The sequence below is a fragment of the Ziziphus jujuba genome, chromosome 7 (assembly GCF_031755915.1).
Source record: "Ziziphus jujuba cultivar Dongzao chromosome 7, ASM3175591v1".
In the NCBI taxonomy this organism is placed as follows: Eukaryota; Viridiplantae; Streptophyta; class Magnoliopsida; order Rosales; family Rhamnaceae; genus Ziziphus; species Ziziphus jujuba.
Window position 1 is genome coordinate 2,790,001 of NC_083385.1, and position 16,155 is coordinate 2,806,155.

A 16,155-nucleotide genomic window follows, 5' to 3' on the forward strand; every position below is an offset into this window, starting at 1 on the left:
TTGTTTTTACACAAAAGAAAGGCTTCAGAAAAAAATAAAAAAGGTAAAAGGAAGAAAAAGAAAAGAAAAAAAAAAAAAAGGACATTCAAGTTGTCTAAATGAGCATTTACTCACTTAGGGTTTGGTGGAATGTAGTCAGCAAGTTTCTTTATTGGTGTGGAATATCACAAAATTCAAAAGTGTTTTAAAATCACATTTTTCAATTATTATTATTTAATGATTTTCAAACTGGAATCCTGGATTTACTAAAATGATTTCAGCATTAACATGCTTTTTCTGTCCTGGCAATTCCCATTACTCATTGCTATTAAATGTGTATACATATACTTGTTTTGCTTTGCTGTGTATGAAATTTAATGAAAAGAAACAGATAAACCTTTTTCTTTTTTCTTTTTTTAATGAATGAAACCGATAAACTTGATTCTGAAATTACCGTCAAACTCTATTGAAAATTTACCATAAGAATTAAAATAATAATAATAATAATAAGAGATTATCAAAACCATCTGAGCTCTCTTCTTATTATCATCTTAGAATATATCAGTTGGCACGTGCAGCTGTCTTCTTGCTGTAAAAGTAGATCCAAAAATTTATTACTCCCAACCTCCTCCTCCTGTAATTTCATGATTTTGAAGTATATATATATATAAAAAAAGGGGTTGAATATTCTACATTTTGCAACTATATTTTATTTCTGGTACAATGCTTTGTAAATTAAATGTGTTTGTTAAAAAAAAAAATTAAGTAAATTCACATTTTTTTGGTAATATACGCAAATTCACATTTTACATACGTAGAAACAGGAAGTCAATGAAATTCATATATTATTCACCAAATTGTATTATAAATTAAGGTCTCAAATATTCAACCATTCGGCAGAAAAGAAGGAAAAGGAAGAACCCCATCATAATAATATATAATATATAATAGGAAGTAGTTACAGAGAATCGGTAAGTTAAGGTGCATATATATATATATATATATATAGAGTTGCATAAACTGCCAAACTTCTAGTGTCATTAAAAAACTACTAAATTTGTACCTAACCTGATTGTTTATTTTTTTTGTTTTTTGGCGTGTGCTAATGTTTAGAAGGGTGTGTTAGAATTTGTGTTAAAAATTAATTTAAAAAAAAAAAAAAGAAAGAAAGAAGGGAAAGAAAAGTGGAGCCAGTTGTGAAAGTTGAAAGTATGTGTAAAACACATATGCTGTTGTTTTTTTTTTTATATAGGCATGAAGGGAGTGCCCGGAAGATGTGCTGCCATGCCTACTATTTTCACCAGCAAAATAAGCTCCTCAAACCCAACTTTTCTCTTTCTTTCATTGTTGTACATCAGAGTGACAAACGGAGAGGACGATACTGGCTCCAGATTTCAACGCCTTTACAGTCTTGAAAATTGTGTGAAAAAGTGCGTGAGTGAGAGAAACTTTTTTTTTTTTTTTTTTTTAAATAATGACAAAGAGAAAGTGGGAAAGAAACAACACGTAAAATGTCAAATCCCTGCACCTCCAACCCAGGTTCTCCCACTTTTCAATTATTATATAATTATCATTCAATTATTATAACCTATATATACCAAACTCTACCATTTTCATTTTCCTCTCTCTCTCTCTCTCTCTTCAAAAAACAAATATGGCAGTCTCAACCCTTTGCCAGTTTCCACGCCCCCCTCCATATGCTTGTCACGTGCTCTCTCTTTCCCTCAGAAAACAGTTGTAGACTTGTAGTAGTAGTTGAAAAAGAATGAAAAGGAAAAGGGCAAAAAAAAAAAAAAAAAGAAAGGTTAAGCAAGCTTTTGAGCACTGAAGTCAATTTGGTGTCTGGGTCCAGAAATGGAAGAGGCAAACTCTTTCATTCTCACTCTTTCAAACGTCGGTTGTTTGTTGTCTTCCTTTTAGAAAATCCTTAGTTGTACATTTTCCTGACACGGACACTCAAATTCTGGGTCTAATTTAGTCAAAAAACTACTATGCAGTCATGAGATTAATTATAATTAGCTATTAATGTAAAAAGACAGCCATACATAATACAATCATATAAAACAAGTGCAAATATATACGCGCAGATGGTGAAGATACATACTATAAATTGCTGTTACTGTTGGTTGAGTAACAAATTTCAATGGTAGGCACATTTCTTGCTGACAATATTGATTAGCTGCACCTATACTATAGAAAGTGTATGGCCTGGTCCAATGAGTAGAGAAAATATTCCCACATATATTCAACTTTTTATGGACTGCAAAATTAAATTGTTTTCTGAGATCAGGAGGGAGTGATCTAGATATATATATAGATGTTTGTTTCAAGGTTTTTCTAGGTTTTTATTTGTCTTTTCTCAGAAATAACTTATTGTCACATTTGTGCAAGGGTGGCAAAGAGACAGTATATATGACTGGAAATGTTTACTTGTTTCTGTTTTCTTATTAATTTAATGTATTTCTTTCAATGTGAATCAAAACTTTCTCAACCTGTGACATGGCCGACATTGAATTCTTGATGGGCCCATGTACACAACTTTATTGGGCTTAAGAGTCCACCAAAGAGGTTCATTTATGGGCTTGATTACTTAACCCGAAGCCTAACTTTCATCTTGGGCCTTTTCACATAACTGAAAATAAGCCTCCGATTCTTGTGTAAATCTGTTGTCTGTGTCCCGTAGTCACCAAAGAAACACTCAACCTCATAACTTCAACAACAACAATCATTTTTTCTCCATTAAGTAATAGACTAAAATATGAACCTATACTTGTATGTTTAAATGTGTTTGCCCCAAATTAAGAAATATATCGTTTTTGGACTCTACCCAAACCAAAGAGATAAAACCTATTCCATCTTCGAATGAATTTGACACTAATCAGCAGTACTATTCCACCTGATAAAGCTTTTATTGAAGCATAAGCAGCACCTCAAATGGCCTTAGAATTCCATGACCGTGACTGCAATTCAATCCCAATTCTTTTGGGGGCTCTTTAATCACAAAAATCCAAAGTAAATGTCAAACAAAACCATCGGACACTTATAGATGATGTTCCACTTGCTTTACGCCATGTCATCTATTCATGATCCGTGCTGGACAATTCTATGCTAACATGGCATAAAGTGTTGGCTTTAGCTTCATGAAAATAAGAAAATTACTTCTTCCATACAAAAACACTATTAATCCCAATGCTGATCTTCTTTGCCACTCCGCTAATATAGATTGGTACATTGTTCCATAGTTTCCCAAACGCAAAGAATGCTAATCAATAATCATGAACTGGCCTAATACATACAAATTTTCATGTCATTTTCATACACTGTCTTAATCACTTACCTTACCTTTCTTTTCTTTTTCTCTTTTCAATTTTTCCTTTTCGTTTTATTCTAATTTCTTGGTAATTTATGTGTGAATTCGTCTTCATGGTGATAAGTCTTAGTCTTCAATAGGACCCTTATCATGATATTTTTAATGAAAAACTTCACTTCAGGTGTATATCCAATCTCTTCCATCCAATTAATGTAGGCCAAACCCATTTCCATCCCAAAGAAAATCAATTAGAAAAAAAAAAAAAAAAACACCTTTTTTTTCCAAAAAAAAGAAAAAAAGGTTAAAGATAACCCAAGGGAAATCAACGAGAAGAGAAAACATCAAGACTCCTTAAAGGGCATTCTCTTTCTATACATCTTAGTCTAACTTTTTTTTTTTTTTTTTTTTTGATAAACCTTAGTCCCAATTATTATAATGTAAAAGATTCTCTCTAATATTAAATTTTGTTCTTGAGCGGTTTAAATGTCAATCTGCTATTGGGTTTCTTTTTATACTTCATTTCAACTTACCCTTCTCATGAACCTGAATATTTTTCTCTCGACAAATATAAAATATTTAAAAAAAAAAAAAGGAGAAGAAAAAAATCTATATTACCATGGACTTATCACCACGTGTCATGCAGAGAGCGCTTACTTAGGGACTATAAGACAAACAGCCCTAGTTGATGACTTATCCCCATCCTCACACGACTCCGAATGAGGTAAGCTATTGAACAAAAATCAAGGCACGTGTCCTCTACATTTGACAAGGCTTTCATACACAACCACCAGAATTCTGCCACGTCAACCGAGAAAAAGACAAAGTAATGGAATACACAGTTTTTGACCTACATCAGGTGGCAAGAAATCATTGGCTGAGGTGTGACAGGTGACGGGACTTGTCCGTAGGCAGCAATTTTAATTGGCTTGAAAATATATATTTTATTTGGATGATTGTAAACGTTTTTGTGTTGAATTTAATAAAATATGGTTTTCAATCTATTTTGAAGGAGAATACAAGTTGGACACGTATGCAATGACTGTGTTAACGTCAGGAGAGACTCTAAATCCCTTCGTAATGGCTCGAGCCGACGTTGTTGTTGCCTTCTCAAGCCGTTACAACATACTAAGTTTCATGAAATTTCAAAATAATAATAATAATAATAAGAGTGAAATTATACAAATTGATCAAAAAATGAAAAATTGGCTGTGGGTCTTTACTGAAAATGGCTCAAAAAAAAAATTGTTTTAAAATTCCCAAAAATAATTACAAGGACACCGATTTCTCCAAGGAACTAGGGAAACAGATATATGGAATAATTTAAACACAATAAGATAAACAACTCATGTTAATTAGATTATTAAATGAAGATTAGACGTGGATTTCAATGGCAGAACGTGATTCACGTCGCCGACACTAGAACAAAGATGATGACATCCACAATAATAACCTATAATATAACTTAATATCATATCTTAAACAATATAAAAAAAATATGATGTTTAATATTATATTTACATATTTAAATATAGAAAGACTTAAAATGTAAGCTAATTAAGCAGAATCCAAAGTCAGGCGCCGAATTTCTTATAGAGCTAGCTAGCTAGCTAGGCAGCCAGCTTGCGACACCCAAAATTGGAAGCATGTAAAAAATGGAGATAACTGTTAACATAAATTTAATTATGGCATTTTCTTTTTAATATTAAATTTGACATTATTAGAGAAATTGAAAGCACAAAGGAGAAAAAAAAAAAAAAAATAAAAGGAAAAGCACTGTACGTTATGATTCAGAGTGGCCCATGGGACTTAGGATATATAAGGCAATAAACACAACCCCAGTCAGAGCCGAAATCTCACGAATTCCCAAATCCTTTTTTCATTTCTTTTTTTTCTTTTTTCTTTTTTCTTTTTTTTTTCAAATAAGTAGGTGCATATTTTTAGATATTCAGAACCTTCAAACACCAACCCCTCCATTAAATTCCTAGTACAAAGCCACAGAAAAGAAAAGAAAAAAAGAAAAAATAAAAATAGAAGATGTTAGATCACGCAGAATATTCATATCCTCCAACAGCAACAGCAGAGACAGCAGCAGAGACTTTTTCGTGCATGAACCAGCTCACAGCTTCCACTAGAAAGAAGAAGAGCAACAAGAACAAGAGAAGGTTCAGCGATGAGCAAATCCGATCATTGGAAACCATGTTCGAGTCCGAGACAAGGCTTGAGCCCAGGAAGAAGTTGCAGCTTGCAAGGGAGCTGGGTTTGCAGCCGAGACAGGTTGCAATTTGGTTTCAGAACAAGAGAGCTCGATGGAAGTCCAAGCAGCTCGAGAGAGACTACAGCATATTACGAGCCAATTACAACAGTTTGGCTTCCCGTTTTGAATCCCTCAAGAAAGAGAAGCAGAATCTGCTTAATCAGGTACACAGTACAGTGCTAAGTTGCTAACCCCTGTTTCTGTTCTGTTCTGGATTTGTAAACTTTTATTAGTTTCTGTTTGGAAACACAGAAAAACCGACAGACAGACTGAACCCCACCTGAACTAAAATTCAAACTCTTGTATATTTTTCACAGCTGCAGAAGCTGAATGATCTGGTTCAGCGACCACGAGAGGAAGGAGCAGCACTAAACAGCATTGATGGAGAGTCGGACAACGAAGAAGAACAGACCAAGTCAGGATCTCAAGTGAAACCCAGTTTGTCAATGGAGAAATCAGAACATGGCGTAGGTGTTCTGTCAGACGAAGATAGCAGCATAAAAGCAGAGTACTTTAGTCTGGAGGAGGAAACAAAGCTTGTGAATATGGTCGAACCTGGAGATGATTCCTTAACAACTTCACATGAAGACTGGGGGAGTTTGAACTCCGACTGTCTCTTTGATGAATCTAGTAGCGGTTATCAGTGGTGGGACTTCTGGTCTTGAATTACAGAGAATAAAAGCACAAAAAGCTTTCCAGCTGAATATGTTTCGCAAATAAAGCTTTTCCAGTTCCCTTGCAGACTGAGTTCAAAGTGCGTGGGTGGGGGAAGTATTAGAGGGGCCGAGGGAGTGGCGGAACTTTTAATGAAAGATGGAATTAGCTTCTATGGATTTGTAATAAGGAAATTCCATTTACCAGGAACTAGCTTTATTTGGCCTGCTAATGTAGATCACAGAACACCAAATTGCTGATTTAATCCAAGAAAGTGTAGAACAGTTTAGATGTGAGGGGTTATAGTAGAGATCAAACATAAGAAGCAGCTATGTGAGAGTAGGACTGGGACGTATTTGTTGAAGAGCTCTTTCTTAGGAACAAAAAATTAGGAGGAGAAGTTTGTGTAGACTTGCGTCTGAGGATGTGAAGGATCGTAGAAAGAGATTACATAGGCTTTCTATTTATTCGATTATCTGCAACTTTTGGGAGGAGCTGCTGCATATCTTGTTTCACAACTGCCATAAACCCTTTGATTTAGAATATCAAACTTTTATCTTCGTTTTTATTTTTTTATTTTTTATTTTTCTGTGATGTATAATTTTCATGAATTTTTTCTTCACTCGCACTAATGTTCAAACCACATTGAGGGAAGGTTAAAAAAAATAATAATAAAAATAAAAATAATAAATAAAAAGGAAGAAGAAAAAAGGTTAGTAAGTGGACATAAAGTAAGATGCATAATTAAGATGGGAGATAAGATGAGAGGCATTTAATGGAGGAGTTTATCCTTGTACTTAATTGTTTGGAAAAAGTGGTAATCAGTGTAAATGAAGTTAGAGAAACAGGAGGCATGATTGAAGAGATGTTGAATGGATGTTATCCAAACATTAATTGTCCACCACCATACGTGAATGATTATTATACATTTTTATCGTTGCATATGGTTGACAATATTGCTTCATTTTTCGTCATTCATATTTCATATTCAAAAGCTCAACTTTATCAAACCCAAGTAAGTGTAAAGGGTATCAAAGTTTCCAACTTGATCTTAATTCCTATCCTTATTTTAGATGTTCTTCTTAATCATAGGAATGTCTACAGCATTAAATAAGGCCAAGACAAAGAACCTTTGCTGAAAATTTATGAGCCAACTCGATATTATTACGCCATACAGAAATTGATAGATAGAAAGTGAGGAGGGAAAAAATAGATGAGCTGGCGAATTTGGGAACCTTCGCCGGAACCTGTTGGATTGTCTTGGGGGAGTCTGTCTCTCGGCTCTCCCACCTGTGGGTGTGTTATTTAAGGAAGGGAGGTCTGTACAAACTGAACTTGTGCCGTTGAGACACAAGGCAGTCTCTGATTGGTTTGAGGGAAGACAAATGGCAATGCTTGGGTAACTGTTCCCAACTGTGGTGGCTCATGGTCAGGGCTTTGCGTTTTTGAGAGTTTGACTACGTAGAAACGACGACGTATAGTAGTACCAGTCCAGTTTACTCTCCCTTCTCTCTGTCTGCTGGTTGAGTAAAGGTGGGGATTTTAGAATTTCTTGTTTACTCAAACAGAGAGGTAGAGAAAGGGAGGGGGGAGGGGGCGGGGGGGAGAGAGAGAGAGAGAGAGAGAGAGAGAGAGAGGAAGTGATGAACGACCTCTCCAATGCAGCTCTGTTAGATCACCATTGTAGCACTTGCAAGCCCATACCATCTCTGGCCCTCTATATTCTCACATCCCTTTTCGTCATTGGCCTTTCCGTCTCCATTTTCATCCTCATTGTCGTTCACAACGCATTCTTCTTTGTCTCCTTCCTTTTAGTCTCTGCTATCGTCCTCGCTTTCATTCTCTGGAACACGCGCAGCTGGAGAAGAAGAGGTGCAATGTTTTTCTTTCTCAGCTCTCTTCCTGAGACTGACCTTCGGCTGGCTCAGGAGGGTCAGCTCGTTAAGATCACTGGGGTACTTTTCGTTTCTCTCTTTTATCATTCTTAGCTCTTTTCATCATATGGGTTTCTTCTAATTCTTCTTTGTTTCCATTTTTTGGTCTTTTGATTTGAATTTATCGAAGATTAAGTTCGTGTATGCGTTGGAATGTATAGACCTATTATTGGTGATGAGAAAATGGAGAACTAGAAATTAAAAAAATTGGGCACTCTTAAAAGCTATTTCTTCCACCTACATTTTATCAAGATGGATGATATTTGGTTCAAGTATCAATGTCTCATTATTCCAACAAAAAGATATGGAGGACGTAGGCAATAATTGTTACTTCGTTACTGTGTCTCTTACTCTCCCTAATCGTTCCATTTAGTTGCTTGTATTGTATTGCTTAATATGAACTTTCAAGTTAAGTTGTGAATTTGTGGCCTTTGAAACACTTGCCTCCTATGGTTTGCTTGCAAAATGGACGGACTTTTCTAAGTTTCGGTTGTGTCCAGAATTTCTGCTTGAACGGGTCTTATAAAAGATAGAATGAGAACTCGTAACTTAAACTTGCTTCGGTCTCCTATTTTTTCTTTTTGATGAACTAGTGGTTATCTTAGTATGCTTTTCTGCTGTGGTAAAGAAATGGAGTCATAGTGATTGAATTGTTATGGACTTATGATAATATTGAAGCTGAGTAAAGACAAATATTTGACTGACAAATTTCTGAATCTGAGAGGCTGAAGCTTAGATCATTCAGATTTTCTATTCATGGTTCTGAAGAGCTAAAATTGTGTATATGTGGCATCTTGTAATGATTGAATTTATAGGTTTGCAGCCAGGCATTTACAAAATTGCAAGGTAGAGCAATTTTTTGAAATCCTTTTTAGACAAGACATTTCAACAATGCTTCATTGTCCATTGTTAGAGAAAAATATAAATAAAATGAAAACCCACCAGTGGTAAGAGATCCAAGAGGTTTCAAAACTCAACAACTCCACCCAAAAAACCTAAAAAAGGAAAATAAAATAGAAACACATGTAAGGATCCAAAAAGAAGCCGATGTGAGGGGAAATGTTAGAGAAAAATATAAATAAAGTGAAAACCCACCTTTCATAAGCTTAAACTTTCTTACTGCATGTTTAAGAAATTATAGTAAACTAGAGCTTTAGATTAGATATGAAGTGCAAGACTGAACTTGAAAGCTGATTATGCTGTTCAATTGCAACCATAACTTGTAGCTGTTTGTAACATGGTTAATCTCCTGTATATCATTGATCATATTTTTTCTTTCTCTGGTATGAACTCTATCTAACAAGTAGATAATAGTTTCCATTAATTTGACGCAAACCAACTATATTCTTGTTATTGTCATGATTTTAGTTGACAACATGTGGGAGTATCTCCCTTGAATCTTCGTATGAGCGGGCTACAAGATGTCTTTATGCGTCAACTCTTCTATATGAATATGGAGGATTAGCTCTAAATCTAGTGAGTTTCAACAAGTCGTGCTTTCAGTGGAGTTTAGCATATTGTGAGGTATGTAAGGTGCTCTACTTTGTCTTGTAGGTTGCTTTTACTTATTGGATCAAATATGTTTTTGATTTTTTGAAATGGATAATCGATGTCTGTTGCATGTCTTTCATACTTTGGATTGAGTTTTAATGCACTAAATTAATTTTGCCAAGGATGGTTTCTTAAATAGCGTTTCATGTTGTGTTTGTGATCTATGGATGATACCTAAACTGTGAGCTGGAGATATTAGGATGCCAAATGATTTATACTTGATTTAGTTTACTTGGTTTTTCTCTAAATGTTTGGAGAGGTAAAACGTTGATGGAAAATTTCAAGTGCACTCCTGCACATAAACACAAGGCCTGCATATACATCAAAGATCTTTTGTTGTCTATATTCATGCAGAATTTAACAAAAGGATAGACTAGAGCCATATCTTCAGCATCTCACTTGTGTTTTTCACTTTTGAAGAGGTCTAATGAAATTGGGATCACACTCTTGAATCAGACTTGTTCAATTTGAAGCCAGATCTTCTTAAGACATTTTGTTTTTGGAGGAATAACTTGTCTGCTTGGGCTTTCCACCTGACAGAGGTTCTCGACGGACTTTTACATAACCGATAAGAAGTCTGGTCTCAGAGCAATGGTCAAAGCTGGTTCTGGTTGTAAAGTCGTTCCCTTAATACTCGAGAGTAGACTCATCAATACTACAAGAGAATGCAGGATTCTTTCTCCTTACCTGACAAAGTGGTTAAGGGAGAGAAACCTCTCAGTTGAAGCCCGTCTACTTCGTCTAGAGGAAGGGTAACTAACTTGCAAAATGCATTATTTCCTGATGGTTATATGCATCCTAATTTAGAGCTTACTTGCCATTCATTTGCATGGGTATTGGCAGGTATGTTCAGGAAGGCAGCTCTGTGACTGTTGTTGGATTATTGCGAAGAAATAATGATACACCTATGATTGTTCAACCTCCAGAAATCATCTCCACGGGATGTTTATGGCAAAAGTTGCTTCTCCCTGTTGACATTGATGGGCTGATCCTCAGCGTTTCACAAATGGCTGGCCTTCCAAACAACAATTCTGTGCAAAACCTTGAACCATAGTGTCTTAACATATTGGATAGCTAGGAGTATGTAGGACTAGGGACTCGTGGATGATAAACTTAATATCATTTCAAACTCTACATCCTTTGCAACCTTAGAATTTACCCTCGCTTTTTTTTTTTTTTTTTTTTTTTTTTTTTGGCTAATTTGCTCACTTGTACCCTTAATTGTAACATTAATTTCCATGTGACTTCTTTTTGTTAGCATTTATACATAATTTAACTGTTAGATCCTCGTTTAATTGCAATTATAGCTTTGTAAGTTTGCTATATCCTACATTATTTATTTTGCTGTTTGTCATTTTTATTCGTTATGCTTGAAGACTGAATCAATTATGCCTAAGAATGTGGATGCTCATCTACACTTCTTTATTTACAAGGTTGAACCAACAAACATTGAAACTTAACAGCACGTATCAAAACGAAATGGAATCTTGGTGTTAATAGAAGTAGCCGTAATACGTAGGCAAAAATAAATAAATAAATAAATAAAAAAGATGCAATCATGAAATTGTTCAAAGTTAAAAAATTGAATTTGAGTTCTCAGAAGTAATAAAACCTGCTAAAGCCCGTATCAACTAAAGCGAACTGGGCTGATGTAATTGGGAGCCAAGAATATACACTAAACCCAATGTTAACATAGGTTCATAAGGCCCATGTCAGAGCCCAGGAAATATTTTCTCTTCTATATATGCACCAAAGTCCAAACCCATTCTTTTAGCACAAACAATCTTAAAAGTTATAATGTACCCATCTCTTTTCTGACTTCTGCCTGGACATCGTCTTGAGCAATTCCAAATGCATGTTGCAATAAAAATGAATATTGGGTTTGTTGGTCCCAATCAAAAATTAAATGCCTTTCTACAGCAATAAAGTTGCAACTTGGCTTCCCTTGCAACTTGGCTTCCATATATATTCCAACAAGGGAAGCCAAGTTGCAACTTTATTGCCGTAGAAATAAAAAAATTAGTTGGGTAAGAATTTGATGTCATTATGATTTCAAGGGAGATGAGTTTGAGACCAACCAAAAATTTAATCCATACAACTTATTTTGCACTTAAATCTGTAATATTAGTGTAGCACTCCTAAGAGTCCTTAGTTTGGTCCAGTACTAATTATAACAGATGTGGATTTAAAATAATTTGTACAAGAGCATATTAATTAAAATCAATCTTATTTGGAAGTTTAGATATGGCGTTTCCATATGCTCGAAGGCCATTATAGCGAGAACCAGGCTGATAACAGGAAAAAAAAAAAAAAAAAAGGTTTTCTTATTTGAATCAAATATTTGTTTGATTTATTAATCTGTTAAACTAATGATTTTTAATCATCCATATTTCTCATACAGAAAAAAGCATCACGGTATATGCCCTTATGGAGTACTCTTAAACATTAAAAATGTCTCACTAAGCTTTGCTAACTTTAATATTATTCTTGTCCACAGTTAACAGAAAACCAATTGGAGCATAAATTAGTAAATTATTTGTGGTCAGGGATTGACAAGTTGGACATTTCAAGTGCATATTCTCTCAAAGTCTTGTCATTTAACCGATTTAATTATGCATATAGTTAACAATCAACCACTTACCCAATTGTACATTATTGATGAGGGCGTCCATAACATACATCAAATTTCACTTTCACTCTTCCATATCATATATATTTGGGAAAGAAAATTGGAAGACATAACCTATCTATTAGAATTGAACGTTCCAACAAACTTCCATCAAAATAAAACTAAATTAAATTTCATACTGATCCATTTATTTCCAATTCGACTTCATAGTCCACTCTTTAGTCTTGATCTCTTCCGTAGAGCTATTTTCCAGCCAATCAACATTAAATTCTTTATATTATGTAGTCAATCAAACTATACTTGCCATCATTGGAGGAAAAAAAAAAAAAAAAAAGGATTCCCAGATATGTGCGCGTCAACGGGGCCGATTAATGGAGACCACTGCATTATATATCCATGGTGTTGAACATTTTTTCTTATATGATAATAATTTTGAAAAAATGTATATATATAATAAAGCATTATGCTGGCGAAATACACCTAAAATATTCATTCTTCCTTTTCTTCTTCCTCTTCCACCAAACCCCACATTTTGCGATTCAGATTTGTGAGTTACATAAATTAATAAGGCTTAATTTTACTCATTATTAATTGATTAAAAGAACAATTATACACATTAATTAACAACTTCATAATCCAATACTAAATTTACACAAGTATAGCTCTTACATGAGCGTTATACGCTGGCACTATCCACGCCCCACTCCACCTAACTAGGTTAATGCATGAGAGATTGTTTACTTTTCAACACTTTTTTATTTATATTTTCATAATTTATTAAAATAATATGTTACATCACTATATATATAGGTGTGGAAATAGTGATGGCGTTATGTTGCTTAATCAATAAATATTTATATACTTCACTGCGCATCATACCTTGAGCTAATTAGTATATTGATCAACAATAATAATAAAATGTGCTGGTTATAAATCTTGAAACTTACAACAACATAAATTAATCTTGATTCCTTTGGCGGCTCGACTGTCGTCTACCCCATATATTCAATATTCTCCACAGCAAAATATTTGGTTTTACAGCTTCACCTTTTTCAGAAATCCCGCTTTGATATGTTTGTTGCTTCATCAAACACTTTCGTTCTGTTTTTTTGTATGTATTTATATATATTGAAAAGATGAAGCTGGTATAACCTAGTGCTAGCTGCCAACTAAATGTCAAATTGCTAAAGTAGGAGTACTAGTTCGATCGGAATAAGTGTTTTTTTATCTTGATAAATTCATAAACAATTCTGCATGCATGCTAACGAAGTTAATGAATTCGATCTTCCCAAACAGACGGACAACTATTTTAAATGAAAAGATTAGTGGATAATTTTATCTAACTAGTATGTATCTTAATAAAGAAAGGACACAGATTTCCATATATGATTCCCCATGAATATATTTGAAACCAAGATATGATTCCAATTGAGCCAAGCACTTGAGTCCTCTAATGATCATTCATCATATGATGTCGATCCTTAACGTTGTTTTAATAACATAATAAATTAAAAAAAAAAAAAGTTATCAGAATAACAGATCATAAACAAATCATCAATCATGATGCAATGTTGTTGCTTAAAGTTGATTATAAATAACTTATTTTGTGAAGCGTGTAGAGGTGGCATTGCTATAGATATTACATATGCCGTGTTTATGTAGGTTTTTGATACTGTACTTTAAGTTGTTAGGCACCAACCATGTTTTTCTAATTATAAATACCAGGAAAAGAGGTAGATTACACAAGGATTAGAGGATTTAGGAAAAAAAAAAGGAAAACTTGTGCATTGGTGGTGAATGAATATTAGTGAAGACGCAAGTTGTATTTTATAAGATGTTGAAGTTGTTTATATAAAATATAGATATAAATTTAAAGTATTTTTGCATTTCGAATCAAATCTTGAAAAAGGAACTCAGAATATGAACTCGAAGATTATGCGTTTATTATCTATCCAGTTGGCTGCACTTTGGTTATGCCCCAGCATTTCCTAATGTCCTTTTAAGCCACAAAATTGGTTCTCTTTTAAAGTAAACTACCCGGCCCATACATCTATAATTTATCTTTTCTTCTGTAGTTAACTATTTCAGATCTATGCCGAATTCATTTTTGCATTTGTATCAACTCATTATTAAATTTTAATTCGGTCGCTGGTCCAAATTGAACCAGTTGGTTGGCATATATCTTAAGGAACTTTATAATAATATTAAGGGCATTCTATTGCATGTAACTAAAATGGAATTGGATTGAACTATTTCAAATTTTGTCCAATTGAATTAGACTATACATGAAATATACTCATTTTATTTAGTTTTGTTCAATACACCGTCCCTATTTATTATACTTTGGCATCTTTAGGTTTTGCAGTTTTGTGATTTAGAATTTTCAATTTCAAAAGTTTTTTAATTTACAATTTGAACTTTGTTTGGTTCTTAACTAACAAGGTTAGCTGTTAATTTTACATAAAGGTCATTTTTTTATTATTATTAGGATTACATAAGCTTACAACCTCATATATAGAAGAATATAGACATTGCAACTAGGCTATCTTTATAAAGATCACATGCAAGTCACTTGATTGATAAAAAGGATTTTAGCATTCTTTAATTTTTAAATTTTGAACTATACCTTTGGGTTTTAAAAAAGTTGCATTTGATCTCGTATGCTACTTGTGTGAGATGACCATTAGTACACCTTTTAATCAAAAGTCAAACACGGTTAAAATTGCAATAACTTGTAAATTTTTTATTTCAATCGCAACTTTTTAAAACCAAGAATTTACATTGCAAAATATGAAAGTTGGGGGAACTAAAAGCAATTATCCCTAATGTTTATGGTCAAATACATATATATATATATATATATATATATATATATATATATATATATATATATATATATATGTATATTATATTGATATTTTCTGCTAAACAGTAATAAGTTGTTCGTTTAATGCCTCATTACGTATAACTCATATAATATTTCATTCCCAATTATATATAATTAGGTGTCAATCAAACAAAATAAGTTGTTTGAGGTCATCAAAGAAAAATATTCTCCTAAAATAGGTACCTTTGAATATCAATAAAATAAAACTTCCGTTGCAACCAAATAATTTTAACAGTCCTTGGAAAATAATTGGCAGCAAAAAAAAAAAAAAAAAAAAAAACAGAAAAAAGTGTTTGGAAAATTGTTTGTGCAAAGTAGATCGTGTAGAACGGCCCCTATCACCCAAAACAAATAGAAATATATATTATTCACCAAAAATATATATATATTATTATTATAATATTTTTTCCCTTTTCTCTCTCATGAGGGATCCTTCAGCTGACAATCTTTCTATGAAGTGTGATTGACATTTGGGACAACAAAAGCTTTTCCCATTTTAAGCAAATCTGAAAAATGTTAGATATAGATAGAGAATAGCGATCTGATTTTTTATTTTTTTTAAAATTATGAATATGGTTATTACTATTATAATAATAATAATAATTATTATTATTAATAACAAAAACAAAAAGTGATTTCATAACCAGCAAATCTACAAGTAGGACCCAATTTAACTTATCAGTTGCCTGTGTTCAACTTTTTTCAGTCAAAAGAGAGTGGTATGGCGAGGGTGACCAATCACCAATGTGCATGCCAGAACAGCCCCCGAAAGGAAAGTAAAAGAAAGAAAAATAGGAAATCATATTTTATACAAATTTTATATAAATATTTATAGAAGAAGAAGAGGAAGAGGAGGAGGTCCAGACTGAAAGGACCACGGACCAATTCTGAACATATTCTTCATATCGTTCAAAGATTCAAATAATGAAAAAGAGAAACAAAATACAAGTCAAGAAT

The 16,155-nt window shown here is 33.4% G+C and overlaps 2 protein-coding genes across 2 annotated transcripts; both read left to right on the forward strand.

The window, feature by feature from the left end:
- Positions 1-5,118: 5,118 nt before the first annotated feature.
- Positions 5,119-6,765, forward strand: LOC107423690 (homeobox-leucine zipper protein ATHB-12). Its single transcript, XM_016033302.4, has 2 exons — positions 5,119-5,707; positions 5,861-6,765. The coding sequence occupies exons 1-2, from the start codon at positions 5,324-5,326 to the stop codon at positions 6,206-6,208; spliced, it is 732 nt and encodes a 243-aa protein (XP_015888788.1). The 5' UTR covers positions 5,119-5,323; the 3' UTR covers positions 6,209-6,765.
- A 141-nt stretch (positions 6,766-6,906) lies between these two features.
- LOC107423684 (uncharacterized membrane protein At1g16860) lies at positions 6,907-10,953 on the forward strand. Its single transcript, XM_025076584.3, has 4 exons — positions 6,907-8,152; positions 9,500-9,655; positions 10,223-10,434; positions 10,526-10,953. Exons 1-4 carry the CDS (start codon positions 7,841-7,843, stop codon positions 10,734-10,736), a joined length of 891 nt encoding a protein of 296 aa, XP_024932352.1. The 5' UTR covers positions 6,907-7,840; the 3' UTR covers positions 10,737-10,953.
- The last annotated feature ends 5,202 nt before the right edge of the window (positions 10,954-16,155 follow it).

Excerpts from the sequence above, each read along its gene's own strand:
- LOC107423690 (XM_016033302.4), top strand. The coding sequence starts at position 5,324 with ATGTTAGATCACGCAGAATATTCATATCCTCCAACAGCAACAGCAGAG. Across the intron at positions 5,708-5,860 it reads AGCAGAATCTGCTTAATCAG|CTGCAGAAGCTGAATGATCT; the intron begins GTACACAGTACA and ends TATTTTTCACAG.
- LOC107423684 (XM_025076584.3), top strand. The coding sequence starts at position 7,841 with ATGAACGACCTCTCCAATGCAGCTCTGTTAGATCACCATTGTAGCACT. Across the intron at positions 8,153-9,499 it reads AGCTCGTTAAGATCACTGGG|TTGACAACATGTGGGAGTAT; the intron begins GTACTTTTCGTT and ends TCATGATTTTAG. Across the intron at positions 9,656-10,222 it reads GGAGTTTAGCATATTGTGAG|AGGTTCTCGACGGACTTTTA; the intron begins GTATGTAAGGTG and ends TCCACCTGACAG.